This window comes from Capricornis sumatraensis, chromosome 9 (assembly GCF_032405125.1).
Source record: "Capricornis sumatraensis isolate serow.1 chromosome 9, serow.2, whole genome shotgun sequence".
Lineage (NCBI taxonomy): Eukaryota > Metazoa > Chordata > Mammalia > Artiodactyla > Bovidae > Capricornis > Capricornis sumatraensis.
This window is the reverse complement of record NC_091077.1, coordinates 59,373,835-59,389,372: the sequence shown is the minus strand read 5'-3', so window position 1 is coordinate 59,389,372 and position 15,538 is coordinate 59,373,835. Positions and strand designations below refer to the sequence as shown.

The 15,538-nt window shown below is 39.0% G+C and overlaps 1 protein-coding gene and 1 pseudogene across 1 annotated transcript; both read right to left on the bottom strand.

The window, feature by feature from the left end:
• Nucleotides 1-293: 293 nt before the first annotated feature.
• On the bottom strand, nucleotides 294-1,068 carry LOC138085952 (mortality factor 4-like protein 2; annotated as a pseudogene).
• Nucleotides 1,069-7,182: 6,114 nt separating this feature from the next.
• On the bottom strand, nucleotides 7,183-14,422 carry LOC138086329 (serine protease inhibitor Kazal-type 9-like). The gene is made up of 4 exons (XM_068981115.1): nucleotides 14,368-14,422; nucleotides 13,579-13,607; nucleotides 8,560-8,684; nucleotides 7,183-7,228 (listed from the first exon to the last, which is right to left on the bottom strand). Exons 1-4 carry the CDS (start codon nucleotides 14,420-14,422, stop codon nucleotides 7,183-7,185), a joined length of 255 nt encoding a protein of 84 aa, XP_068837216.1.
• Nucleotides 14,423-15,538: the final 1,116 nt, after the last annotated feature.

Here is a 15,538-nt window from a genome sequence, read left to right as displayed (position 1 = left end):
TTAAAGAGGTAGAACCACGAGCATTCAAGCAAGGTTGTCAAGTAGGCAGTAAATTGTTCTAGTGAATGTTTCTTCTTTGTCTAATTACTGCCTGCACTGGTAGGAACTTTGAAATGAGAAAAGGAGCCTGCACTCCTTTTATATTCTGTTTAGAATAAAACAGAAAACTAACTGAAGCATAAGCCCTGTTATACATTAGCAATTTTAAAGAACATCAGTTATGCAAGAGAAAGACTAAGAACAAAAACAGTGCTTACAGATACCAGACATAACAGTGAGTATTCAGTAGACCCTCACAGGGCTTTGTGGTGGTTCTCAGCAGAAGCCACTTTGTAACCACTGGCAGTAAATAGAGATAAAGCATCTTTTGCCAGATATTTTAGGAAATCATGCCAACAGCCCAGCAATAGTGCAAGACTCTTCTCATCAAGGGGTGTGTGTGCCAATATTGCTCCAATTCTTACAAATAATCTCAGTAGGTGTGGTGCTGCCTAAACCTGGGGCACTGGCACATCAGGGTGAGCCAAGAGGATTTTGGGATACTGGAGTCTCTAAAATGTGGAGAGCAGCTGAGTGCCCAGTATCACATTGAAATACTCTTTTATTCCTGTCACAACTTTATTAACCACATACTCCTTATCACCAACATTTCCCTGCAATTTCTTGCAATTTGCATACTCTTTATAGCTTTTGTAAATGCTGTGTAGAATAACATCTACATTTTTTTTAGCAGAGAGTTGAAACAGCTGCTCCTGCCTAGTAACTAAGTCCCAGTCCTCAACAAGCCATGATTTTAATTCTTCTGGAATCTTTATTTTCAGTTCTACTCTTAAATGCCTCCTAACTTTCAACAATGAGCCCTTTTTTCTCAAGGTGGTCGAAGTGCTTCACTAGTGTTGCCACCATCTCCATTTCCACAAGGCTTCTGTTTGTTCTTGTCTTCTTCATGGATCTTGAAGAGGGGGTTCTCTGCAGAGCAACAGCGCCCCCGCCCCCATCTGCCTGGGAGTGCTTCTTCAAATTCTGCTGGAGACCAGCTCTCTTCTTTCCTGAAAAGACCCCTCTCATCTTCTATTTCCGTTGCTTCTAGTTGATTTTTGAAAGTTATCTTTTGCATATTGTCATCCACAGGTTTAAGAACCCTGCTTTCCCAAGCTCATTCCACCCTGTTTTCATTCTACTCAGTAATCCTCTTTCGTCTTTCTCTTCTAAGAACTCCTAGTGTTTTCACAGGTAGAATGTTACAGATCTTCTGGTGTGGTCTGGAGAGATGAGGTGGGAGGCACAACCCAAGACACAACCCATCCCTATAATCAGGGATATTGTGCAATTAGGATCAGACCTTCAGATCATCACTGTACAGGTAACTTAGCTTTTCTGATGGTAGTCTTTTTGTTCTGACCTCCAAGTAGAGTGTTCTTCAGGCAAGTATGCAGTCAGTTAATTTTCCAGAAAGTTGTGTGAGTGAGGTTTTTACCTTTTGGGTTTGCCACTAGAAGCCCCTAATTCTCATTCTTTACTGCATCTCCTGCTGCCCGCTCCCACCTAATTCAACCAGTCTTCCTCTCCTCCGGCAAAGACACTTATGCAACCACAGACTCTGGAAACGTTTTTCTGTCTGTGGAGGAATTTAGTTCTCTTGTTCTCTGCCCTTTGCTAAATATTGGTTTCTTTTGTTATTTTCTGGAAATGCAGAATTTAGTGTGGGACCCCTGATGCCATTAGGATGTTGAATACATGGCCTTGATTATATTCACCCTGTTGATTCTGATGTTTTCTTTCTTGACAGTTTAAAAATTATATATATGATGTTTGTCAGGCACTGCCTACTATTTTTCAGGTAGTGCAGAAACAGATAGACCAATACCCATCTTAGACACAAATATAAACAGGACCAAAGTTCTTGCTCTTGAGCCTCAAAACTAGAAGATATATATTTTAAACCAAACATGAGCACCATCTTTTTAGAAATCTTTTTAAAGTCTCTGATAGAAGACTGTGTTTTTATTTCATTTCAATCAAACTACTCTGCTGACTTCTGTGGCTCTGCCCTGACAGGAGGTTCATAGTTCTGACTCTTCGGGTGGGGCCAAGCATGGGTAACAGGGTGGGGCTGGAAAGAAGACAGGGAGGGGCCAGAACCTGAAATAGGACCATCCATTGTGCTTAGTATACAAATTTAGGGCAACCACAAGTTTTTGCTCTGTTATTTTTAAATCATTTATTAATTTTTGGCTAATTATGTGCCAGGCACAATAGTATATGCTGTATGTATAGTGATTCATACCAGTTCATGAGCAGCTGCTTTTGCCCCCATTTTGAAATGTAAGAACTGAAACTCAGAGGTTAAATCACCAACTCGAGGTTTCTCAGAAGTAGCGAATCTAGATTTGACCCCAAATTTCTCTTTCTTCAAAACCCCTCGTCTTTTTTTTCAGCTTCCTTAGAGTTTTTTAATCTGTGTTTCTTTAAAATTGAGATGTAATTGATATATAATATTAGTTTAATGTATACAACATAATGATTAGACATGTATATATACCATTTTGCAAAATGACCACCACCTAATCCATTGTATCACAGATAATTTCAGTCTGATTGAGGGACATGTTCATATCTAAAGAGTGGCAACAAGCAGATGGTAGTCCAGGCAATGTGTAGGCCTCATAGGTAAACTGGAGCCCAGACAAGCAGTCTAAAAACAGGCAGACAAGGGAGGTGAGCACCACAGGAGAAGTCTGCCAATATTTTGGGGGTGTCTGCCACTGGGCTTCATTTCTAGGAGCAATAAAACAGAGAGGAAGAGAGAAACAGGGAGCACAACCTGGAAGGGCAAAGAGCCAAAAGGTCTGGCTGCTGGGTCAGTTACAGAGGTGGGGCTTCAGGTGGGGTCTCCCACATGAAGAATGAGATTCAGAAACTGGGATTAGGGAGAGTGAAACCCCAAAACTGGGCTTGTTGATGGATGAGCCATGGAGGACTTGGCTAGGCCTGGCCATAGTTCTTTTAACCTCAGAACCTATATTCAAGAGTTAAATGCCTTACATCCCAGAAGGAAGTGCCTAGGAGTCTGGCAACAGGTAACGATCCAGTAGTTTCCAGATCTCTCCAGAAGCATTTTTCAGAACTCTAGTAGTTCGTTTGTAGAGCTTTATTAGGCACTCTTAAAAAGCTTACTTTTCTGTGAACTCAAATTTTGTTTTCTTCAGAAATTCTGGAAAGTTTTCAGTGTGTGTCCATGTAGATATTTTGTTGAGGTGTGTTTTTCTGGCTCTGGCTTACATTTCCTTGATCTGTACTATTATTGTTAATTAAAATTCCAAAGTCAAAGTCAGTGCTTCCACTTAGCTTTGTTTTTGGAGAGAGACAAGAGTGACCTGTTCCAGGAGGACAGGTTGATTGGATGTAGTAATACCTGCTTTGCTTAAATATGAGGAAGAAAAAGAAGCAGAGTGAGATTTCTTAGAATTTGAATAGGGAGCACGTTTCGACAATGTATTTAATTTTACTTTATTTTATTTGGAAATCTTTAAAATTTGATGGCAGTTTTCATGCTAAAAATCATAAGGATTGACTTACAAGACAGTGTTGCAAGATACAAATATAGAGAACAGGAACGTAATGGAGAGTTTTAGGCTGTGGGTGTGCAAGGCAACCACCATCTCTGTCTTTATGTGGCAGTCTCTAGGAAAACAGTCATTGCTATTATTTGTGTGTCTGTGGATTCTGTTTGTAGGAACTTGAATAACCATTCAGAGCTTCGGTTGATGTAGAATGCAAACAGATGCAAAAATTTCAGGTGAATCAGAAAGTGACATCTGACTTCAGGGTTATCTGGGATAAGACACCATGGTTTGCTTCCTTTCTTGGTGATAGAAGTAAAAGTCAATTAATTTTAGTTTAATTCAATTAATTTATAAAGCATTATTTGAACACCTGCAGTGTACCAGCTGTGAGCTCACAATGTAACAAAAGAGATAGATATTTATTAAGCTAATGAGAATATAATGTGAAACATGCTGATCTAGCAGGACTGAATACACAGGAGGAGATTTTTAGAGAAGATAACCCTGGGGCTGAATCTTTAATGAGTGGAATTGGTATTGGAGATTGAGAAAGAGAAGTACGGAAGAGGGAGCAGTGTGTGGAAAATTGCAGAGTTCATGCAAGGTTCTGAGAGTGGGAAGCAGTTCATATCAAAATGTGGAGTGGAGAGGGATGCAGATGGAGAGCGAGGTGGCCGGGACTGATGGAGGATTAGGCAGTGATACTCACTAAAACAGTTTTTGCAGGAAGATGAAAAGATGAGATCAGTGTTTCAGAAACACCACTTCGGAAGTAATTGGAAAATAGATTGTGGGGAGTGGATTATAGAAGGGGCTTAGGAGGAAGAGTGGTTTAAAAATATAAACTCACCAACTGTTGGTGTTAGTTACTTTGTTCTCTCTGCTTGTAATGATGCTTCTTGCTTCTTAACCCCATGACTATTGCCTCCCACCCTACCCCCAACTCCACTCCTGCACCAGACATCGTTTTCTGCTTAACTAGTCTCAAGATTCGCCATACACTCAAACACACACATATTTGATTGGTATCTTATTAATATTATTATTCCTATGTAATCTTAAAGCTTCATAAAGAAAGAATGAATTTTTATATTTGCTTATTGCTGGGAGAAATATCAATAACCTCAGATATGCAGATGACACCACCCTTATGGCAGAAACTGAAGAGGAACTAAAAAACCTCTTGATGAAGTGAAAGTGGAGAGTGAAAAAGTTGGCTTAAAGCTCAACATTCAGAAAACAAAGATCATGGCATCTGGTCCCATCACTTCATGGGAAATAGATGGGGAAACAGTGGAAACAGTGTCAGACTTTATTTTTGGGGGCTCCAAAATCACTGCAGATGTTGACTGCAGCCATGAGATTAAAAGACGCTTACTCCTTGGAAGGAAAGTTATGACCAACCTAGACAGCATATTCAAAAGCAGAGACATTACTTTGCCAACAAGGTCCGTCTAGTCAAGGCTATGGTTTTTCCAGAGGTCACGTATGGATGTGAGAGTTGGACTGTGATGAAAGCTGAGTGCCGAAGAATTGATGCTTTTGAAGTGTGGTGTTGGAGAAGACTCTTGAGAGTCCCTTGGACTGCAAGGAGATCCAACCAGTCCATTCTGAAGGAGATCAGCCTTGGGATTTCTTTGGAGGGAATGATACTAAAGCTGAAACTCCAATACTTTGGCCACCTCATGCGAAGAGTTGACTCACTGGAAAAGACTCTGATGCTGGGAGGGATTGGGGGCAGGAGGAGAAGGGGACGACAGAGGATGAGATGGCTGGATGGCATCACTGAGTTGATGAACTTGGATCTGAGTGAACTCTGGGAGTTGGTGATGGACAGGGAGGCCTGGCGTGCTGTGATTCATGGGTTTGCAAACAGTCGGACAGGACTGAGCAACTGAACTGAACTGAACTGATTGATGCATTTCTAGCATCTAACAAAATGTGGATATTTAATTAGTATTTGGTGAAAAGATAAATGACATTCAAGTCAGTATTTTCAATTTCTTTAAAGAGTTTCTTTAAGGAGTGTTTTTTTTAAAACACTTGGGAAAACAACAAAATAACCACTACAACAAACAGTATCCTACTTGAAGTCCTACTTCATGTCATTGGGGCGGACAGTCTCAGTCCCTAAATTTCTGATGGATTTGTGAAATCAGAATACAGTTCAAAAAAGTTTAACTTTTTCTCCCTCTTTGCAGAGATTTCTCCTTTTCCCTCTTTGCAGAGATCATGTAGTTAAATTTTCGTATGTTATATACTTATATAATGTGACTCTGTTATAATACAATTGAAATGTTGCTTAATTTTGATTCAGTGTTACTAAACATATTTGTATAATATCACTTTTGTACAGGATGCTGTACTAAGCATGGCAAATAATTTTTGCACAGAATGTAAACTCTAAGAGGACAAGACCAAATCAATTCTATTCACTATTATATGCTACCAAGTCTAGCATAGACTCAAAGTAGGCATTAATAGATATGTGTTAATTGAATAGATATACAGATAGATTTTAAAGTTTTCAAGGCACACTCTGTTTTGGGGAACAAATAATATGGTCTTTGAAATATATAATAATATAATTTTGTGATACATAATGTATTCATAGGATTTCAAGTTTTAGGTCTTAGACCTGAGATCAGACTTTAAAGAAAGAAAAACATGGGAGATATCAACTAACTCATGGAAACTTGCACAACTTTCCTGGCTGTATTTACTTGAAATGTTTTACAGACATATTCTCTGGGAAGAAGTAGCAGTCTCCACCCAGGGTTGCTTTCAGTGTCTTAAACACAAGAGACATATAGCAAAACAGTATTTCCTGATTGTTGTGCTTGAAGTCTCCCTCTTTATGTGCTCAGGAATTTTTCAGAAGTAGGCCGGAACTAAGTTATACACAGGGAATGTTTTCCTAGCCTGGGCAAGAGAAGGCACCAGCTTTAGCTCCTTTGATTTTTCTGGTTCCTGCTTTGTTGTTGTTCAATCTGACATGACTGAGCAACTGAGCAAAATAACAACACGCTGATTTTAATTTAACATTGTTGTTATACTTGGTTGTGGGAGGCAGTGCGTACTGGCATTCTTTATTTTTATTTTATTCTTTAATTTTTATTGAAGTATTTGTTGCCATTCAGTCTTTCAGTCATGTCTGACTCTTTGCGATCTCATGGACTGCAGCACGCCAGACTTCCCTGTCCTTCACCGTCTCCCAGAGTTTGCTCAAACTCATGTCCATTGACTCAGTGATGCCATCCAATCTCATCCTCTGTCATCCCCTTCTCCTCCTGCCTTCAATCTTTCCTAGCATCAGGGTCTTTTCCAATGAGTCACCTCTTCGCATCAGGTGGCCAGAATATTAGAGCTTCAGCATCACTTCTAGTCTTAATTGGCCCCTTTCCCCCAGGATGTGGCCCTAAAGTTGTCTTATAAAGATTACGCAAAAGTGAAGCAAATCTAGAAGATTCAACTCCTAAACAAAAAGTCAGACATATATTTATTTCACTTTATTTTACAAGCAAATCAAGACGTAATAGTGACAAGATTAGGTAATATGGTATAGATTATATGGGAGAAAAAATGTGTCTCTTGTGTTTGTAGTCATAAGATAGATTCAACATTTTCCAAAGTGTACAAATTTAAGTTTGTTGTTAGTTTTCCTGTGGAGACAAAAATAACAACAAGTGAGAAATGCTGAGGCCATAAGCATTTCATTAGCATCCACATTTCACCAGTGAGCCCCTCAAAATGTAGCCAAGTCTCTCCATTTATTGATGCTTTTAAAAGGAGTGATGTCAGTTTAGGGATTTTTTAGCAAGTGGTGCTGATTACATAAGGATGGGCTCATAATACATCACAGTCAGTTTATGTCCCTAAAAACATATTTTAATGGATTTTTTATTTAAAGAAGATACATGTAAGCCTTTTTTATAAGAGTTCATAAATTTTTCTTAATAAAACAGAATCAGAACAATATGCCTTATATATTAGATGCTAGTTTTCAGTCATGTTTGTTTTAAAAGTACTTAAAGGGAACTGTAAGTTTCTAAATACACTCTAGTACATTAGTCATCATTTCGTGCTTTTTGAGCTGATACTAATATATCTTTTGGATGATTACTTTGTAATCTTTAAACTGCTTCTGGTTATTTGATTTTCTAAATTTAAGTTTATTATACCTCCAGCATACCTTTTTTTTTTTTTTTTTTGAGAAATCATACTCAGAACAATTTCTTTAGGCTTTTCAAATAGGGTCCCCTTTTGGACCAACCGTTAAGGAGCTCTAACATATCCAGGCTTAGTTGTTGAACAACTAAGACAATAAACACAGATCATCCTAGCAGTTGTGGACTGGCATGCCTAGATGGAGGGATATTTCTTTTTCCCTGAAAATAAACAAAACATGACTGCGAGCCAAACTGGTGAATTTTTCGTGGGAAGAGTTTAAGCAATAGATTAATAGGTAGAAGTTGAACTGCTGCCAAGTCTGCTGCTAAGTCACTTCAGTCGTGTCCGACTCTGTGCGACCCCATAGACAACAGCCCACCAGTCTCCCCCGTCCCTGGGATTCTCCAGGCAAGAACACTGGAGTGGGTTGCCATTTCCTTCTCCAATGCCTGAAAGTGAAAAGTAAAAGTGAAGTCGCTCAGTCATGTCCAACCCTCAGTGACCCCATAGACTGCAGCCTTCCAGGAGCCTCCGTCCATGGGATTTTCCAGGCAAGAGTACTGCCTTCTCCTGGATGACCTTTAAATTTCTTTCCAAGATTCCTTCCTTCTAAGGTTCTCTACTCACTCTTACTGTCACTATGTAGTGACACAGTAATACCAGTGACTCCCGAATCCTGTAAATTATGAGAATTCTATTCATCAGAGTCAGCATGAGATGATTTACATATTCTATACCATAAACAACTCCTTCTGTTTCAAGTACATTTGTCTTAACACGTAATTATTAACCCTTAAATGTAGAAAACTATTTCAATACTTACTCAACTTCATAACAAAAGTAGCAATCATTGCCGTAAGTTTTGCCATCAGATCCACAAATTGGTGTATATATGTCATAACAAAATCTTTCTTCTAATGGTAACGTTTTATATTTACTACAGTCAATCTGGAAATACATATAAAAAGCCTTGAATTCCTTAAGCAAAATTTTTATTCTCAGGATTTAGGATTTTCCAAGCAAGTTCAGAACGCTCTCAGTGCATTTGTGTCTTATTCCAACTGTCTATTCTCAACTAACCCCAAGATACAGTAAGGAAAAAAAAAAAGAAAATTATGTCATATATATAATCATGAGTGATAAACTTCTTTATAATAACTGGTAACTGAATCATTATCTATTTTAAAATAGAATCTTTTCCACCATACTGGTTGATGCATCCGTTCTCAACACATAGCATATGCACAAGTACAACCATTCCCATGGGATCAGTTTTCTACATATCTCATGTAGTAGTTTGCTGCTCCTCTCTTTCACTTTAAAAGTTCTGCCTGAATGTAAGTGTGAGATATATTATGAGGATAACTACTATAGTTATGAGGACTATTACATCATAGCAACATTTGCCATTAATTATTGGTAACAAGGTACTTGATATACACTTCACTAGCACATAGGTAAACAGATATATTTTAACATTGTAGTTGAGATCTACTAATTTCAGTTTCTGTAGCCAAAGCCAAGGTGATAAGTTGCCTGCAGGAGCAAGTAGGAAATTACCAAGAAAGAATTTTCTAGGTTTTTCATCTTTGAGCAAATTGTGCAGTGTGGACATTAAAGTCAAACATGTTGGAATTCAAATCCTGACTATATAACTCTGGGACAATTATTTTTCCTCTCTAAGCATTACTTTATTTATCTGCAAAATGAAGGCAATAATAACTGTATGGTAATAGTAAAGTGAAACATACATAACTGAGAAGATATGTATGAAATACTTAGCAGTACATGGCATGGTAAATAGTGAATACATGATAGCTATTAATTTTGTTCTGGCTTTACTTCAAATTCTACACTAACTCCAGTTCTTTACCAAAGACTCTACCTTTCCAGCTCCTTCTGTCCCCGAGTTTCAGACATCATATTTTTCTTTTTTAAAAAATTTATTTTTATTGAAGTATAGCTGATTTACAATTTGCAATGTTCTGTTAGTTTCTGGTATACAGCCAACTGATTAAGTTATATAGACATTATATAGTTCCCTGTAGTGTACAGTAAGACCTTGTGTACTCATTCTATATATATTAGTTTGCATCTACTAATCTGCCCCCCACCCTGGCAACCTGTCTCTTCTCTATGTCTGTGACTCTGATTTGGTTTCAAAAATAAGTTCACTTGCAGACATGATATTTTTCTAATGTTTGAGTATCTCCACTTAGATAACTCAAAATATGCTAAAATTCAAGTTCCCCTTCAGATATGTTTCATTACTTAATTCATCTACTCCTTTAGTTACTATACTTTATGAACCTTCTAAATTTTAGAGCTGCGCTGAAGGCTGCCAATACAAAGATTACTAAGTATGACATGGTGGGAGGGGACTTCAGAGGCTAGTACAGCTTGGTGGAAAATGGAACAGCAGTACCCCATGTCAGGTATGGCTGCCCTGTGGTTTGTGAAATGTCCTTTTCATTACAGGGGATTGGAATGCAAAAGTATGAAGTCAAGATATACCTGGAGTAACAGGAAAATTTGGCCTTGGAATACAAAATTAAGCAGGGAAAAGGCTAACAGTTTTGCCAAGATAACATGCTGGTCATAGCCAACACCCTCTTCCAACAATGCAAGAGATGACTCTACACATGGACATCACTAGATGGTCAATACTGAAATCAGATTGATTATATTCTTTGCAGCCAAAGATGGAGAAGTTCTATATAGTCAGCAAAAACAAGGCCGGGAGCTGACTGTGGCTCAAATCCTGAACTCCTTATTGCCAAATTCAGACTTAAAGCTCCAGTACTTTGGCCACCTCATGCGAAGAGTTGACTTATTGGAAAAGACTCTGCTGCTGGGAGGGATTGAGGGCAGGAGGAGAAGGGGATGACAGAGGATGAGATGGCTGGATGGCATCACTGACTTGATGGACATGAGTCTGAGTGACCTCCAGGAGCTGGTGATGGACAAGGAGGCCTGGTGTGCTGCGATTCATGGGGTCGCAAAGAGTCGGACACGACTGAGCAACTGAACTGAACTGAACTGAAGAAAATAGAGAAAACCACTAGACCATTCAGGTATGACCTAAATCAAATCCCTCACAAGTATACAGTGAAAGTGATAAATAGATTTAAGGGATTAGATCTAATAAACAGTGCCTGAAGAACTATGGACAGAGGTTCATGACATTGTACAGGAGGCAGGGATCAAGACCATCCCCAAGAAAAAGAAATACAAAAAGGAAAATGGTTGTCTGAGGACAGATAGCTGAGAAAAGAAGAGAAGTGAAAGGCAAAGGAGAAAAGGAAAGATATACCCATTTGAATGCAGAGTTCCAAAGAATAGCAAGGAGAGATAAGAAAGCCTTCCTCGGGGAACAGTGCAAAGAAATAGAGGAAAACAATAGAATGGGAAAGACTAGAGATCTCTTCAAGAAAATTAGAGATACCAAGGGAACATTTCATGCAAAGATGGGCACAATAAAGGATAGAAATGGTATGGACCTAACAGAAGCAGAAGATATTAAGAAGAGATGGCAAGAATACACAGAAGAACTGTATAACATAGATCTTCCTGACCCAGATAATTATGATGGTATGATTACTCACCTAGAACCATACATCCTGGAATGTGAAGTAAATGGGCCTTAGGAAGCATCACTAGGAACAAAGCTAGGGGAGGTGATGGAATTCCAGTTGAGCTGTTTCAAATCTTGCAAGATGATGCTGTGAAAGTGCTGCACTCAATATGCCAGCAAATTTGGAAAACTTGGCAGTGGCCACAGGACTAGAAAAGGTCAGTTTTCATTCCAATCCCAAAGAAAGGCAATGCCAAAGAATGCTCAAACTACCGCACAATTGCACTCATCTCACATGCTAGTAAAGTAATGCTCAAAATTCTCCAAGTCAGGCTTCAATAGTACGTGAACTTTGAACTTCCAGATGTTCAAGCTGGTTTTAGAAAAGGCAGAGGAACCAGAGATCAAATTGCCAACATCCGCTGGATCATTGAAAAAGCAAGAGAGTTCCAAAAAAACATCTACTTCTGCTTTATTGACTATGCCAAAGCCTTTGACTGTGTGGACCACAACAAAACTCTGGAAAATTCTTCAAGAGATGGGAATACCAGACCACCTGACCTGCCTCCTGAGAAATCTATGCAGGTCAGGAAGCAATAGTTAAAACTGTACATGAAACAACAGACTGATTCCAAACTGGGAAAGGAATGCATCAAGGCTGTATATTGTCACTGTGCTTATTTAACTTATATACAGAGTACATCATGAGAAATGCTGGGCTGGATGAAGCATAAGCTGGAATCAAGATTGCTGGGAGAAATATCAATAACCTCAGATATACAGATGACACCACCCTTATGGCAGAAAGTGAAGAAGAACTAAAGAGCCTCTTGATGAACATGGAAGAGGAGAGTGACAAAGTTAGCTTAAAGCTCAACATTCAGAAAACTAAGATTGTGGCATTCGATCCCATCACTTCATGGCAAATAGATGGGGAAACAGTGGAAACAGTGTCAGACTTTATTTTTGGGGGCTCCAAAGTCACTGTAGATGGTAATTGCAGCCATGAAATTAAAAGATGCTTACTCCTTGGAAGGAAAGTTATGACCAACCTAGGTAGCATATTCAAAAGCAGAGACGTTACTTTGCCAACAAAGTTCTGTCTAGTCAAGGCTATGATTTTTCCAGTAGTCATGTATGGATGTGAGAGTTGGACTGCGAAGAAAGCTGAGCACCGAAGAACTGATGCTTTTGTACTGTGGTGTTGGAGAAGACTCTTGAGAGTCCCCTGGACTGCAAGGAGATCCAACCAGTCCATTCTAAAGGAGATCAGCCCTGGGTGTTCTTTGGAAGGACTGATGCTGAAGCTGAAACTCCAATACATTGGCCACCTGATGAGAAGAATTGACTCATTGGAAAAGACTCTGATGCTGGGAGGGATTGGGGGCAGGAGGAGAAGGGGACGACAGAGGATGAGATGGCTGGATGGCATCACTGACTCGGTGGATGTGAGTCTGAGTGAACTCCGGGAGTTGGTGATGGACGGGGAGGCCTGACGTGCTGCAATTCATGGGGTCGCAAAGAGTGGAATATGACTGAGTGACTGAACTGAACTGAACCTTTTCATTCTCATACAGCTAATAAACCATGAAGGAAGGCTTGAACTCAATCCTGACTCCAAAATTTACAGTCTTAATCTCTTATTTTCTTTAACAGGGAAACCAAAAATTTTGACTTAAAGAAGTGGAAGGGACTGCCTGGGCCATAGGGTCATGCAGCTAGAAAGCAGTAGAGCTAGTCTAAAACCCAAATTGCCTGGTAGCTAGCTTAAGTTTTTACTACCACACCTAGATTGTCTCAACAGTAGTCATTATTTAATGAGTAATAAAAAAAAAGGTTAAATGAAAATCTTCATTCTTTAAGATAGAGAACAAAGATGTATGTGACCCATTTAGACATTTTAAGTCATGACTTGTCCTTCCTGAGCTTTACTATGTGTCAGGTACTCTGCTAAGCCCTTTTTAAATATTACAGCTTTAAATTTCACAATATTGCGAAATATGACGCAAGTATTGTTTCCCATGGGCACACTATTAAACAGCTAGAATTTAATCAGCACCTATTCACTCTGATGCTAGGTTTCTGCCCCTTCCTTTTTAGAAAGGTCTACCTACAGTTTTTTAAAAGAAACAATTTTTGAAACTTAAAAAATAAACCTTCAAACATGTAGAAATTTAATTAATATGTAGTGTTGAGTATTTCTTTACTGATACTAGCCTTTAAAATTATACAAAAGTAGTACTTCCGTGTCAAGATGGGCATACAGACCTGTTCATGGTGTTTGACACAGTCTACATCTGTAAGATAAAGACAAAGAAATTTAAACTCTGGAAGAATCTAATCTTAATAGAAAACTAATCTTTGATTTGTTTCCGCTCTCAGACTGTCATCAAAATATAAGATTCACTTCAAAGCTGTATGAGCATAATATTAAAGGTTAAAGCTCTTCACACAGAACTTTTCATTTTCTTTTTTGAAGTGGGTTTTAAGTGTAGCCCAAAAGATGAAATAGCTATTATAATAATGGGTTTGTGCTGTTCTTTCCTACTTCATAATCTGAACTTAGAAAATATTTTTTTTAAAACCTACAAGTTTTATATATTGGAAGTGTCTGCTGTTATGTAACAAGCCTAGAGGCAGAAATTGGACTAGCAGTTGAAAAGTCTAGGGAGGCAGATTTCAACTCAATAATGGAAGAAGAAGAACAGTAGTTCTTGCTGCCAAACCATAGATTGCCAGTCATGCATTGAATTGTTTTATGATGAAATGAGATCCCAATAAAAAGTGATGTTAAGCCCAAGGATACATTGGATAGACATTTCCCAAAGAAGTTTTACTCAATGTTTATTTGATAGCAATTTGGCCTTGGTTGACCATTTAGGTCCACTTGCACCATGATAATATAATTTGGTCATTTATTGGTACAAACAAAAAAGTGCATTTCAAAAATTTTCCTTTATTATATGTGTTGCATATATTTTAGAATTATATGGATAGAAGAGATAACGTGAACTCTCAATATCAGGGCAGGGGCAGGGTTATGAGGGAGATACTCACTGAGGATGGTTGGAAGCACCAGGGCTGAGAGCAGGACAAAGGCTGTTGTTCTCATGCTGCTGAAGTGGCCAAGGGCAGTCCAGTGGAGGAAATAGAAGTGGCTTTCTGGTGTCTGCCCAGCCCGGATGGCTTCTGCCTTATGTATTGTCAAGAGTTCTGTCTCAGTTGTGAAATAGCTTTTTCCAGAAACAGAAGCCTGGGAAGAGGGCAGAAACATCTGCTAAGGAGGGACTTTTTTTGTTATGAAAGAGAGGTGATTATATATGACATTTTAATAGATCATAGGACCCAATAAAATTGGCATTGTTTCCTCACCTCTTTAAGTCTGTGTGCTTTTACATCTGTTACACAGTTTGATCATCATAACAGATAGTAACTAACATTCTGACAGACAGTAACTACCATTTTCTTTGTTCTACAGATGAGGGAATGAAGTCACAAGGAAGTTAAGTAATTTCACTGGGTTTACTACATATTCTTTGGTGTACTGCTTTTTCTGGGAAGAGTCATCAGCATGGCAGCTTTATAGGTTTTAACATTTTCTCAGGTTCCCCTCTTTCCTCTTCTCTCCTCTAGAACCAAAGGGGTAAATGTTGGCAGTTGAGACCCCAGACTGGGAACAGAGAAAAGGTATCAGCATCCAAGTCTTGATTCAGCACAAACAGGCAGTAATTCCTGACTTTTAGGAAGAGGGTAATTTCCCCCCAAATCCCATATTTGGGGAGATGGTATAATGGGTGGAGTTGGTGGGCACTCATACCTCATTTACCCACCAGATCTCTGGTGAAAGCTTCTTTATCAAGAGCCCTTAGGAGGAGGATTTCCCCAAAGCCAGTAATGAAGAGGCATGTAACAATCATAGCAAAGAACAGAGCTAGTGGATATAGGAGCTAGACTGTCCCTGGAACTCTGGCCATGATTGTCTGGTCCCCAAATGCAAGCTGATGGTTCAAAAATGAGATGTTAACTTGCCCTCACAAGTAGTTACACACAGGGTCAGTGCTGGTGGTTTAGTTGCTAAGTCATGTCTAACTCTTGTGAACTCATGAACTATAGACTGCCAGATTCCTCTGTCCTTGGGATTCTCCAGGCAAGAATACTGGAGTAGGTTGCCATTTCCTTTTCCAGGGGATCTTCCTGACCCAGGAATTGAAGCTGGTCTCCTGGTGAT